At 58.2% G+C, this 13,393-nt stretch overlaps 1 protein-coding gene across 2 annotated transcripts in view; it reads left to right on the top strand.

The window, feature by feature from the left end:
• CSNK1G2 (casein kinase 1 gamma 2) overlaps window positions 1–13,393 on the top strand; it is a 33,258-nt gene that overhangs the window by 16,754 nt on the left and 3,111 nt on the right. For both annotated transcript variants that reach the window (XM_032252375.1, XM_032252376.1), the window contains exon 2: window positions 6,641–7,090. In XM_032252375.1, coding sequence (XP_032108266.1) covers window positions 6,904–7,090 — 187 coding nt within the window. In that variant the 5' untranslated portion in view covers window positions 6,641–6,903. The remainder of the gene's footprint in view (window positions 1–6,640; window positions 7,091–13,393) is intronic.

Below are 13,393 nucleotides of genomic sequence, written 5' to 3'. Positions count from 1 at the left end.
ACAGCGGAGCCTGGGTGCCCTGTCCCTGTGACGGGAGAGAGATGAGCTGTGGCGGGGGCGGATCTGCCTCTCACGGATCCCTTTCCCAGGGCACATGAGGAGACTGCCCCCCCCAAAACGCCCAGGAAGGAAGTTAAATTTTAATATGAGTTGGTTTAGAGAAACTAGGTTAGCCATGCGTGGGCGTTTCTGGATGTTTGGACAGTCAGGAGAGTCGGTAGCTTGAGAAATCTGCCCGCTAAGCTGGGTGAAGGCCACCAGCTGTCATCCCTTGACCCATGGCCACTCGGTCACGTCAGTGTCTCCGGCCCCTCCCTCAGCTGCAGCACCAGCGCACCCCTCCCTGCACCCCTGACCCAGTCCAGTGGAGAAATCTGACATCTAAATCCAGGAGTCAGCCGAAAAATGCACATTCAAAGCACACCCCAGCATGGATGTGCCCAGAAGCACAGAATTGGGGCCACCAGCGCATGCGTGTCATCCCAGCACTTCGGGAGGCCGGGGATGGAGGATTGTTTGAGCCCAGGAGTTTGAGACCAGCCTGGGCAACACAGGCATGGGGGTGCATGCCTGTAGTCAGCTACTCAGGAGCCTGCGGCAAGAGGATTGCTTGAGCCTGGGAGACAAGTTGCAGTGAGCTGAGGTGGCACCGCTGTGCTCCCGCCTGGGCGACGGAGCCAGACCCTGTCTCAAAGCAAAAACAGAAACCAAACCTCACAGAAGCGGTGACTGGGTGTGTAGGAATCAGACCCTCAGGCACAGCGGGTGGAGTATAACTCGCTCCAGCCGCTGTGGACACGGCCGGGCAGCTCCTCAGTGACGCACACGGAGCTCCCATCCGACCCAGCAAGGCCACTCCCAGCTACATATCCAAGAGGAGTGGACACCCATGACCACACAAAAGCCTGTGAGAAATACAGCTGCGGAGTCCAGCAGCCAGACGGTGGCTACAGCCCAGATGGACGTCAGCAGAGGAGGTGGCGTGGTGTGGTCCTTCACGCACCTGAACATGACCCAGCCCCGACGCAGGCCATGGCACGGACGTACCTTGAGGACATCAGGCTCAGCGAGAGATGCCAGACACAGGGGACTTGTAGTGTGCGATCCCATTTCTATGAAATGTCCAGGACAGGACAGGCGCGGCGGCTCACGCCTATACTCCCAACACTTTGGGAGGCTGAGGCGGGTGGATCACCTGAGGTCAGAAGTTCGAGACCGGCCTGACCAACGTGGAGAAACCTTGTCTCTACTAAAAATATAAAATTACCCAGGCGTGGTGGCGTGCACCTGTCAACCCAGCTTCTCGGGAGGCTGAGGCAGGAGAATTGCTTGAAACGGGAGGTGGAGGTTGTGGTGAACCGAGATCGCACCATTGCACTCCAGGCCATGCAGCAAGAGTGAAACTCTGTCTCAAAAAAAAGAAAGAAAAGGAATCTCCAGGACAGGCCCATCCACAGAGATAGGGAGTAACATGGTGGTTTATTATAACTTTTTCATGAAAGTGAAATATATAGTGCTGTGTTGTGAGTTTATTGTAGCCCATTGATGATTTTTTTTCTTTGAGATAGTGTCTCGCTCTTTGGCCAGGCTGTAGTGCAATGGCACAATCTGAGCTCTCTGCAGCCTCCGCCTCCCGAGTTCAAGTGATTCTCCTGCCTCAGCCTCCTGGCTGTCTGGGCTTACAGGCTTCACCACCACGCCTGCGTAGTTCTGTTTTTTTGAGACAGGAGTCTCCGTCTGTAGCCCATGCTTTAGTGCAGTGGCACGATCTCGGCTCACTGCAACCTCCGCCTCCTGGGTCCTGGTTCAAGTGATTCTCCTGCCTCAGCCTCCTGAGTAGCTCAGATTATAGGCACGTACCACCATGCCCAGCTAATTTTTGTACTTTTTTTTTTTTTTAGTAGAGGTGGGGATTTCACCATGTTGGCCAGGCGGCTGATCTTGAACTCCTGGCCTCAAGCGGTCCGCCTGCATCCGCCTCCCAAAGTGCTGGGATTATAGGCAGGAGCCACCATGCCCGGCTTAAATTTTGTATTTCTAGTAGAGTTGGAGTTTCACCATGTTGGCCATGCTGGTCTTGAACTCCTGACCTCAAGTGATCTGCCCACCTTGGCCTCCCAAAGTGCTGGGATTACAGGCAGGAGCCACCATGCCCAGCCTCTGCAAAAAAATTTTTTTAATTAGCTGGGCATGGTGGTGCATGCCTGTAGCTCCAGCTATTCTGGAGCACCAGTGAGGTGGGAGGATCGCTTGGGCGCAGGGGGTTGAGGCTGCAGCAAGCTGTGATTGTGGGTGACAGAGTGAGACCCCGTGTCAAAAAAAAAAAAAAAAAACCACCAAAAAACTCAAGTTCAAGGTGAAAAGCAGCAAGTGCAGATGGAGATACGTTAGCCAGCATTCAGACAAGATCATTGATGGAGGTGGCTGTGCTCAGCGGATTTTCAGTGTGGAAGAAGCAGCCTTCTGCTGGAAGAAGATGGCACCCAGGACTTTCCCCAAGTGGGAGAAGTGCTTCCCTGGCTTGAAAGGAAAGCCCCCCCCCACCCTCTTGTTAGGGGCTAATGCAGCTGGTGACTTTCAGGTGAGGCCAGGGCTTTTACCATTCCCCAAATCCTAGGGCCCCTGAGAAGGATGCCAGACCTACTCTGTGCTCTAGATAAGACAACAGGGCCGGGCGCGGTGCCTCACGCCTATAATCCCAGTACTTGGGGAGGCCGGAGCAGATCAGGAGGTCAGGAGGTCAAAACCAGCCTGCCCAACGTGGTGAAACGCTGTCTCTACTGAAAATACAAAAATTAGCCGGCCGTTGTGGCGTGCACCTGTAACCCCAGCTGCTCGGGAGGCTGATGCAGGAGAATCGCTTGAACCCGGGAGACGGAGGTTGAAGTGAGCCGAGATCACACCACTGCACTCTAGCCTGGCGACAGTGTGAGACTCCATCTCAAAAAAAGGAAAGAAATAGAACAACGGCCTGGATCTGGATGACAGCACACCTGTTTAATGCCAGGTTTACGGAATATCTGAAGCCCACTTTGAGACCTGTTGCTCAGAAAAAAAGATTCCTTTCAAAACATGACTGCTCATTGAGGGCACCGGTCGCCCCAGAGCCCTGATGGAGACAGAAGGACAACGTGTGTTTCTGTCCTTGGTGGCATGGCATGCATTCTGCAGCCCATGGATCAATGAATGAATGGACGAATGAGTCCAAGATGACTCCTTGGCATGTCATTTATGAGTGAATGAATGAAAAGGTGTCACTCTGTCACCCAGGCTAGAGTGTAGTGACGCTGCACTCCTGGGTTGAAGCAGTTGTCCTGCCTTAGCCTCCTGAGTAGCTGGGACTACAGGCATGTCCCACCACGCCCAGCTAATTTTTACATTTTTTCTTAGAGGTGGGGTTTCGCCATGTTGCTTAGGCCAGTCTGGAACTCCTGAGCTCAAAGCAATCTGCCTGCCTCAGCCTGCCAAAGTGCTGGGACTACAGACTTGAGCCACTGTGCCTGGCCAAGTCTTACTATTTTTGAAACAAAGTCTCTTTGTGTCTCCCAGACTGCAGTGGAATGGCAGAGTCACAGCTCAGTGCAGCCTCCGCCTCCCAGGCTCAAGTGATCCTCTTACCTCAGCCTCCTAAGTAGCTAGGACCGCAGGTGAGCACTGCCATGTGACTGGCTAACTTTGTTTTTATTTTTGTAAAGATAGGGTCTCCCTGGGTTTCCCAGGCTGGTCTTGAACTCCTGGCCTCAGGCGGTCCGCCTTCATCCACCTCCTAGAGTGCTGGGATTACAGGCAGGAGCCATCGTGCCTGGCCCATAAGTCTCATGGTTTAGAAATACATTTGTAAGGCTGTAGGTGCCATGGAGAGTGAGTCCTCTGGTGGCACTGGGGAAATTGAGTGACTTGAATCCCCCTGGAAAGGATTTGCCCTTCTAGATGCCGTGATGAACATGTGTGATTCGTGGAAGGAGGTCAGATGTCAGCATCAGTGGAATTTTGGAAGAAGTGGATCCCAGTCTTCCAAGGATCGCGGCGAGGGATCAAGCTGCAGAGGTTTTAGCAGCAAAGAATGAGAATTAGAAGAACCTGGAGATGCGACTGAGTGGCCACGATCTCATGAGAAAACGCTCACACGTGAGGATTTGCTCCAGCTGCATTCCAGTCCAGGTGCAGACGCCGTGGACGTTGTCCAAATGAGAGCAAGGGACTGGGAATATCCCGCAGCCTCAGCTAATGAAGCAGCAGCAGGTCTGAGAGGACTGACTCCGGTTCTGAAACACGTTCTGCTGCGGGTAGTAAATGCCGTCAGGCAGCCGCCCCACAGAGAAATCGCATGAAAGGAAGAGTCCGTCCGTGTGGCCGACTCTTTTGTAGTCAGAATTTGAGACGTTGCCCCAGCGTCCCCAGCCTTCAGCAGCCGCTGTCCCCCTCCGGGGGGATGAGGGCTCACGCACGGTTCCGACGATCATCACCGGGGCTTAGCAGTAAGGCACTTGCATTTCTTTCTTTTTTTTTTTTTTTTTTTTTTTTTTTGAGACAGAGTTTCACTCATGTTACCCAGGCTGGAGTGCAATGGCGCGATCTCGGCTCACCGCAACCTCCACCTCCTGGGTTCAGGCAATTCTCCTGCCTCAGCCTCCTGAGTAGCTGGGATTACGGGCACGCACCACCATGCCCAGCTAATGTTTTGTATTTTTAGTAGAGACGGGGTTTTACCACGTTGACCAGGATGGTCTCGATCTCTTGACCTCGTGATCCACCCGCCTCAGCCTCCCAAAGTGCTGGGATTACAGGCGTGAGCCACCGCGCCCAGCACTGCATTTCTTTATTATTTAAGATGGGGTCTCACTCTATCACCTGGGCTGGGGTGCAGTGGCACGATCATAGCTGGCTGCAGCCTCCGCCTCCCGGGCTCAAGCGGTCCTCCCGCCTCAGCCTCCCGAGTGGCTGTGGCCACGGGCTTAAGGCATCACGCCCGCTTAATTGCAGTGCGTCCGTTGTTTAATCAGACACAGGGCTACCGCACACGTCCTAGACCACGGTACGCTGGGAACGTGACTCTTGTGTGTGCTGGGAAACTGGAAGATTTGAGTGACTTGACGGCGGTGTGGAACCCTCAGGGCCGCCTGGGATGATCAGAGGGCCTTTCTCGGACACGAGCGCAGGGGCTGCGTGCCGCGCAGCAGCTGGCGATGTCAGTGCCTTTGTCCGGTGTGGCTTGTTCAGTGGGGAGCTCCTGTCCTTCCATTCTTGACAATGGCTGTGCTCTGCTTGCCCTTTCTCACCTGTGGCCCCCACGTCCTGCTCGTTGGCAGGGCACCTCTTCCCCTGCACATCTAGGGAGACAGCAGCGAACTCTGGTTCCCCCCTTCTCTCGTGAAGGTGGTGCTTCTGTCTGCCTGGAGCCCCAGGGTAGGGTGGGGGTGCTGCTGGGGCCTGGGCGAGGGAGGACCTGGCAGGATCTGTGCGGACTGGCGGGTGGCCTGTGGTGGCCCCACGTGCAGGGTTCTTGGCCTCCTGGGCAGTTTCCTGGCTCAAGGGCGTCAGGAGGTGACAGCCGCGTCCCTGGGGTTGCCGTGTGGTAGAGCTCAGTTAAACCACAGTCTCGCCCTTTGGTTCTGCAGGTGGGACCCCTCCCCAGGCTGCCTGAGGTTCCTCAAGGGAACTGTCCTGCCTCCTGTCGGGGCCTGTGAGCAACCCACGGAGTCCCCTCAGCCATGAGCCCTGTCCAGACTGCGTTTCTCTGTGGGCGGCAGCGGGTTTTGGGGCCCTGGGTGGCCCTGCGCTCAGGAGTATTTAAGGTGGTGTGGACACAGTGAGGGGCTGTGGGCTGGGGTCCCACCATCTGAGGAGCGGGAACTGTGCATTCGTTCTCAGGACCAGAGGCCTCTGTCCTTTCCCCTGGGGTAGCAAGTTGGCTGTCTGGCCTTGCTTAGGTCACGTTGGGTTACACTGGTACCTCAGGCCACGCCGGTCCCTCTCCAGCTCCGCTCTGCACCGAAGGGGTCTGGGCTGGACCCACTCTGGCATCATCACAGCTGCGAGTGGCATTCAGCCTGCCCCACTCCACCAGTGGCCCTGGAGAGCGAAGCCTGAGCCTGGGTCAGGGCCGGGGGCCTCCTGCCTTCTGGCCCGCCCTCAGCATCACCCAACCACCATTAGCAGCGGCAGCCCGGTGGCTCCCGTGTCCCTGCCTTGGGCCTGCCTGCTGTCACCTGTCTCCCTCCCTCTTTCTTAGACAGCCCGGGGCCTGGGGACAGGGACCGTTGTGTGGCCCCTCTGTGTCTGGGAGTGGACTGCCCCAGGCTTCAGGACCCTCTGGGCCTCTCCCTGGGATTGGCAACCATGCCCTCCTAGCAGTATGCTCTCCTGCCCGTGCCACCCTTCCCACCCCCCTTGCTCCCCAGAAAGCCCCTGAGCCCCACCCTTTTCATCGAGACCTCTGGCCTCTGATGTCATGCAGCGCGTGCTTCCCAGCTGGGTTCTGGGACAGGAATGGTGCTTGTCATGCCCCGGCCTTCAGAGCCCCTTCCAGCATAGCAACCCCCTGCCCATGTCCTCCACACCCTGCCCTGCCCTCAGTCGCTCTGCAGCCCCGACCCCATGGGGGCCTCGCTGGTGCTCACCTGTGTCTGTTTCTCCACAGCTGTGAACCGTGAGCTTTGAGCAGTGGGACCTGTCAGCAGGATGTCTTCCGCCCCCGAGAGCGACCCCGAGGCCACCAAGATGAGCACCGCGGCCTGGCCGGCCCAAGCGCCTGCGTCTCAGTAGCCGGGAGCTGCGGGCCCTGCCCGCCCGCCTGCCGCCGGGATGTTCTAGCCTCAGAGGAGCCAGGACCTCAGGTTTCCACAGACTTGGGATTTGCACGGCAGCAGAGTCACCGTGGAGAGGCCAGGGTATCACAAACTTATGGATTTTGACAAGAAAGGAGGGAAAGGGGAGACGGAGGAGGGCCGGAGAATGTCCAAGGCCGGCGGGGGCCGGAGCAGCCACGGCGTCCGGAGCTCGGGGGCCAGCTCGGGGGTCCTGATGGTGGGCCCCAACTTCCGCGTTGGCAAGAAGATCGGCTGTGGCAACTTCGGGGAGCTCCGCCTAGGTGAGGCCCGCTCGGTGGCGGGTGGGGGCGGGGGCGGGAGGCCGTGGCAGGGCCGTGCCGGGGTCACAGCAGCCTCTGGCGGGGCAACCCCAGGTCACCGGCAGGTGCATTGAATTGCAGGTTGATCGTGGTGTGAGCGCCACTTCCTGGCGAGGAGGTTCTGCGGGGAGGGTGGGTTTCTGGCCCTGTCCCCTTTTTGGGAAACAGTTCTGTTGGGAAGCGGGTGGCCCAGAGCAGGCCAGGCCTCGAGGAGCCTGAGTGCTAAGTCAGGAGTGACTTCCACTGCCCATGTCCACGCAGGATGAAGCCCCGGCGTTAACTGCAGGCACGTGCCCGCACTCGGCTCATGGGAGGTCTCGGCCAGCCCAGAGTGGGCATCGGGTGGCTGGAGTGACTTGTGTGGCAGTGACACTGTGCGCCACTCCTAGCTTCACCCTTTGAAAGGCAGCGCCTGGCCCACCTGGCTCCGTCCCGTCTGCTCACACCTACCTCCCCTGCCGGGGTCTACTAGAGGTGGGCATGAGGAGGGGGCTGGGGGCTGAGCCTCTCACCAGCCAGGGCCACCTTCCCAGGGTGGGGGTGCCTGAAGATGACCACCGGGCCTCGGGGAGCTCTGAGCACATTTGGGGCCGACCCCAGTCCGTGATTAGCTGTGCCTGGGAGCTGGATCATCCCTGGAAACGTGGTTAAATTCATTTTTGGTGCTGCTGGCTGTACGGCAGACGCCTGAGCTCCTGCAGGAAGGCACGTGGCATCTTTTAGTGGGGTTCTCCGGGGGACCCAAGTGCACCCCCAGTCAGTGTCTGTAGTGGTGGAAATCGGGGTCCTTGTGAAGGAGTGAGGGATGGGCAGGTCCAGGAGGCCACAGCAGTATATAAGCCTTACATTGGCGCCCACAGCAGGCGATACCAGAATCTGGCCTCTCAGCCCGATGAGGCTGTCAGATGAGGGAAACTGAAGCCCAGGGAGTGGATGTGACGTGGCTGCACCTTCAGGAGCGGCTGCCCAGGGGCGCAGGAGCATGGGCTGTGGCCACCTGGACCCCAAGAATGTTTTGTGGTGCAGCTTCCTACCTCTTGCCTCAGTTTACCCACCTGTTAAATGGGGATGAATGGTAGTTGCCACTTGTGGGCAGAAGTGGGGTTCAGCAGACCGTTAGTGCGGCAGAAGTGTGTGTCCTGTGAGTCGAGCAGCTTTTCCCAGGTGAGGGCTGCTCTGGGGGTCACTTTTGGCTGCTTCAGTGTTTTGTTTTTTTGAGGTGGAGCCTTGCCCTTTTGCCCAGACTAGAACGCAGTGGCCTGATCTCTGCTCACCGCAATCTCTGCCTCTTGGGTTCAAGCGCCCGGCCACTTTTGTTCCCCTTGGCTGCACCCAGGGCCCCGGGAGGCCGGCTTGAGGCCCCATCCCGAACCAGAGCCCACCCCAGCCCTTGGGGAGGCTGCTGGGATTCCACCTCTGTGGGCAGAGGCTGGGCGTGGGCCACAAAGCCTCACTGCCTGTCCGACAGCCTGTGGCTGGGGAGTCCCTGGGTGCCGTTTCTCAGCCAAGCGACTGAGCTTTCCCTGCAGGGAGGTGTGGTCTCCTAGCCCTGCATGTGTGTGCACGCTCACACACACAGCCACATGCAGATGTGTACACGTATGCCCACACATGCATATGTACACAGTAACGCACACACAGGAACGCACGGCCACAAACACGTGTACACAAGCACACGCACATCCACACACACGCACATCCGCACACAGGCATGCATGGCCACAAACGCGTACACAAACACACACCCGCACACAGGCATGCACAGCCACAAATACGTGTACACAAGCACACAGGCACATCTACACGCACGTACACGCACATCCGCACACATCCACACACCCACACACGCATCTGCACACAGGCATGCACAGCCACAAACACGTGTACACAAGCACACAGGCATATCCGCAGACACACCTACACGCACATCCACACACATGCACCTTCGCACACGCACCTCCACACGCACATCCGCAAACAGGGACGCACAGCCACACGAGCACACAGGCACATACGCACATGCGCACATCTACGCACACACACATCTGCATACACATCCGCACATATGCCTGGCACAGTCTGTAACCTGCAGCCCAAGGAGTGGCCCTGGATGGCTTTGGGGTCCCAGATGGCTACGTGGGCCCTTGGGTGGCGGTCACAGGTCTCCGGCGCCAGCTTCTAGGAAGCTGTGGTTTGCGCTTCCTTCACCCTGGCGTCTTGGTGGCGTGTGCTGCGCAGGAGCCGCAAGTCATGGCTTCTCGGTGCTGGGAGGCTGTCCGCCGGGGGACACCCCACACCTTCTTCATCTGTTCCTGGCGCAGGGGCCACAGGAGTTTCTGGATGTGGGCTCTTCTGAGGAGAACTGCCCAAACAGAACCGAGTAGCACGGGGCGTCTTGAGCACTGCCTGGGCCCGTGCTCAGGGCTGGCGCTGGCTTTGGTGCTGAGCCTGTTCAGGACTCAGGTTGCTGAATATTGTTCCCTTGTTGTGAATGTTCTAGAATGGGTCAGTTTTTCTGTTTTTGAGGTTTTATGTTTGGTTTAAAATGTTGACTATGCTCTACTTAGGTGTGGTTTTCTGACTTTATCCTGCTTGGGATCCATTGACTCCTTGGAGCTCTGTGTTGGTACGGTACTTTTTAAAATTAACTTTGGAAAAATGTGAGCCATTATTTCGTGGAACATTTTTCTACCTTAACTTTGCTTTTTTTTTTTTGAAACAGTTTCGCTCTTGCCACCTAGGCCTTGGCTCACTGCAACCTCTGTCTCCGGGTTCAAGTGATTCTCCTGCCTCAGCCTCCTCAGTAGTTGGGATTATAGGCACCTGCCACCACTCCCAGCTAATTGTCTGTATTTTTAGTAGAGATGGGGTTTTTCCATGTTGGTCAGGCTGGTCGTCAGCTCCTCAGGTCCTCCGCCTGCCTCAGCCTCCCAAAGTGCTGGGATTACAGGCGTGAGCCACCACACCTGGCCAGCTTTGTTGTTAGACAGAGTCTTGCTCTGTCGCCGAGGCTGGAGTGCAGTGGCACAATCTTGGCTCACTGCAATCTCTGCCACCTGGGTTCAAGTGATTCTCCTGCCTCAGCCTCTAGAGTAGCTGGGATTACAGGCGCTGTCCACCATGCTCAGCTAATTTTTTTGCGTTTTTACTAGAGACCGGGTTTCACTCTGTTGCCCAAGCTGGTCTTGAACTCCTGACCTCACGTGAACCACCTTCCTCAGCCTCCCAAAGTGCTGTCTGGCTGGATTGCGGAGTTTTAGACAGGCCCAGCCTTGCTTTCGTTCTTGGGTTCTGGTTGTGTGTGTGACAGGAGTGCTCGGCCCTGTCCCCGGGTCCCTCAGCCCTGGCTGTTGGCCTCAGCTTCTGTGCTCTGCTGGCGCCAGGCTAAGTTCGCTCCTTTCCCGCAGCCTCCAGCCTCTGACGGCCATCATGACTGTTGCGTTGCTCGTGGCATTTTTCAGCCCGTCTGATTCTCCATTGGGTCTCTCCGCTGAGGCTTCCCACGTGCGCATTCAATGGCCATCTTTTCCATTAAGTCTTTGAACACGTCTGTGCTGTTTCAGTCCGCTTTGTGCTGCTGTGCCACAGACTGGGCCATTTATGATGAACAGAAATTGATGGGCTCACACTTGTAGAGGCCGGCAAGCCCCAGATTGAGGGCGGTGTCTGGCAAGGACCTTCCTCCTGTGGCTTCCCGTGGTTGAAGGCAGGGGTTGAAGGCGAGGACAGGAGGTGCCAGATTTGCCCGTTAATCAGGAACTCACTCCATGCTGAGGCATTCGCCCGTCTGCGAGGGCAGCGGCCCAGGTCCTCCCACCAGGCCCCAGCCCCAGCCGAGCGGAATTGGGGATCAAGTTTCCAACACAGGACCCTTGGGGGACGCATCAAAGCCACAGCACTGTGAAGTGACATGTGGGCTGCTGCTGACTCTCGTCACTGTCACGCCCCCCCTTACCTGTGGGACAGCCTCACTGGGCGTGGCTGTGATGTGTGCCGTGAAGGGTGGAGGGTGTGATCTCCCGGGCCACGCTCTGCATTTGTCCCGTGGCTCACTTTGCTTCTGTCAGGGTTGGCTTCAGGGTTGTTGGCGCAGGGACTCCAGGGCCAGGGAGCCCTGCACCAAGGTATGGACCTTCTGGGTTCTCAGCTGAAGTCAGATCTGGGAGGACCCCTCACTCCGGCTGTTGGCGCTGTGTGGTATCCTCCTGCCTGTGTGTCCTCTGGAGCCTCCTGAGCCTCTCTGGAGCTATTCTCTGCCAGGCCTCTCGGGCTCTGCTGCCCTCCACGTGCACAGAGAGTGCTGCCGGGGGCACCGTTTGGCTCCCAAAGCCCAGAGCACCCAGCTTCCTCCAGGAATCTGCAGATCCCCAGGCCTCTGACACTGCAGCACACGCCCAGCCCACACCCAGGTCTCTGACGTGCGGCTGCACACAGCGGCAGGAGTCAGGCGCAGAAGGTTTCTTCCACAGAGCAGAGTGGAGGAGCCGGGAAAGACCTCATCACCATCAATACATCAGAGTCTAAAGGCCTCATCAACACAAGACTGCCAAGCACATGAGGCCAGCCAGGCCAGGGACAACACTGGTGAGCGTCTACCTGACCGTCAGGGAGCCACAGCTGGATGATAAATCCACAGATGTCAGAGGGACGGCGTTGCACACAGGCGGGCGCTCTGCCGGAGAAGGGGGCAGCTGCCCGCAGGACGAGCCACACAGCCACGTCCACTGCAGCTCTGCTCTGGAGAGTCAGGACTGTAGACAGCAGGGCGTCCCCCAGGGGCAGATGGGCAGTCACTCCCATCCTGTGAGCCGTGGCGCAGCGCCAGCCAGGCACATGCCGTGCACCAGGGCGAGGAGCCCACTGCAGGGGCGGCCTCTCAGGCGGGGAAGGGGAGATGGGTGGGGAGCCGTGGGCTCTCCTTCTCAACAGGACCAGGACTGTCCAGGAGCAGGCAGCTGCCAGCGCTCACCAGACGGCTCTGGGCATCCCACTGTGAGCCCCGCCCCCGACGGGCAGCGCAGGAAGGACACACGAGCGCTCAAAGAACCTGCAGGTGGAAGGTTTAGGGGGCAGTGTCCTGAGCTCTAAAACTTCATCCCAGCACTTTGGGAGGCCGAGGCGGACAGATCACCTGAGGTCAGGAGTTTGAGACCAGCCTGGCCAACATGGTGAAATGGCATCTCTACTAAAAATACAGAAATTTGCCGGCTGTGGTGGTGTGTCCCTCTGTAATCCAAGCTACTCGGGAGGCTCGGGCAGGAGAATCTCTTGAACCCATGAGGGGAAGGTTGCAGTGAGCCAAGATTGCGCCACTGCACTCCAGCCTGGGCGACAGAGCTACACTCAAGAAAATACTTGAAATCCATCTAAAACTAAGATGGACTGGTGGACGGCAATTGTGAGGATGGAACCGTGTGGCAGGTTTAGTTCTGGGGCCTCAGCGGTGAGTGTTGGGTGCTCAGGGCACGGCTCCTTCCATTTTACGAGGAAAGTTTTCTAATAACATGTTATGTTGGGGTAAAACATGGGAGGCGAACTCATTTGTTCTAGAAATGCAGGGAGCAGCCCTGGTCCCTGGCTCAGTATTGGAGGGGGGCGCCCTGGTCCCTGCCTCAGTCCTGGAGGGGGGCGCCCTGGTTCCTGGCTCAGTATTGGAGGGGGCACCTTGGTCCCTGGCTCAGTCCTGGAGGGGGGCGCCCTGGTCCCAGGCTCAGTATTGGAGGGGCTGCCCTGCTCCCTGGCTCAGTATTGGAAGCGGGTGCCCTACTCCCTGCCTCAGTCCTGGAGGGGCGGGCGCCCTGGTCCCTGGCTCAGTATTGGAGGGGGTGCCCCGGTCCCTGGCTCAGTATTGGGGGGGGGCACCCTGGTCCCTGGTTCATTATTGGAGGGGCCACCCTGGTCCCTGGTTCATTATTGGAGGGGCCGCCGTGGTCCCTGCCTCAGTATTGGAGGGGGCCGGACTGGTCCCTGGCTCAGTATTGGAGGGGGCCGCCCTGGTCCCTGGTTCAGTATTGGAGGGGCCGCCTTGGTCCCTGCCTCAGTATTGGAGGGGACCGCCCTGGTCCCTGGTTCAGTCCTGGAGGGACCGCCCTGGTCCCTGGTTCATTATTGGAGGGGCCGCCCTGGTCCCTGCCTCATTATTGGAGGGGCCGCCGTGGTCCCTGCCTCAGTATTAGAGGGGGCCGCCCTGGTCCCCGGCTCAGTCCTGGAGGGGGGGCGCCCTGGTCCCCGGCTCAGTCCTGGAGGGGCCCGCCCTGGTCCCCG

Source organism: Sapajus apella, unplaced genomic scaffold (assembly GCF_009761245.1).
Source record: "Sapajus apella isolate SASKATOON/1434 unplaced genomic scaffold, GSC_monkey_1.0 scaffold77, whole genome shotgun sequence".
In the NCBI taxonomy this organism is placed as follows: Eukaryota; Metazoa; Chordata; class Mammalia; order Primates; family Cebidae; genus Sapajus; species Sapajus apella.
The sequence above is the reverse complement of the archived record's forward strand: the minus strand, read 5'-3'. Positions and strand labels throughout refer to the sequence as shown.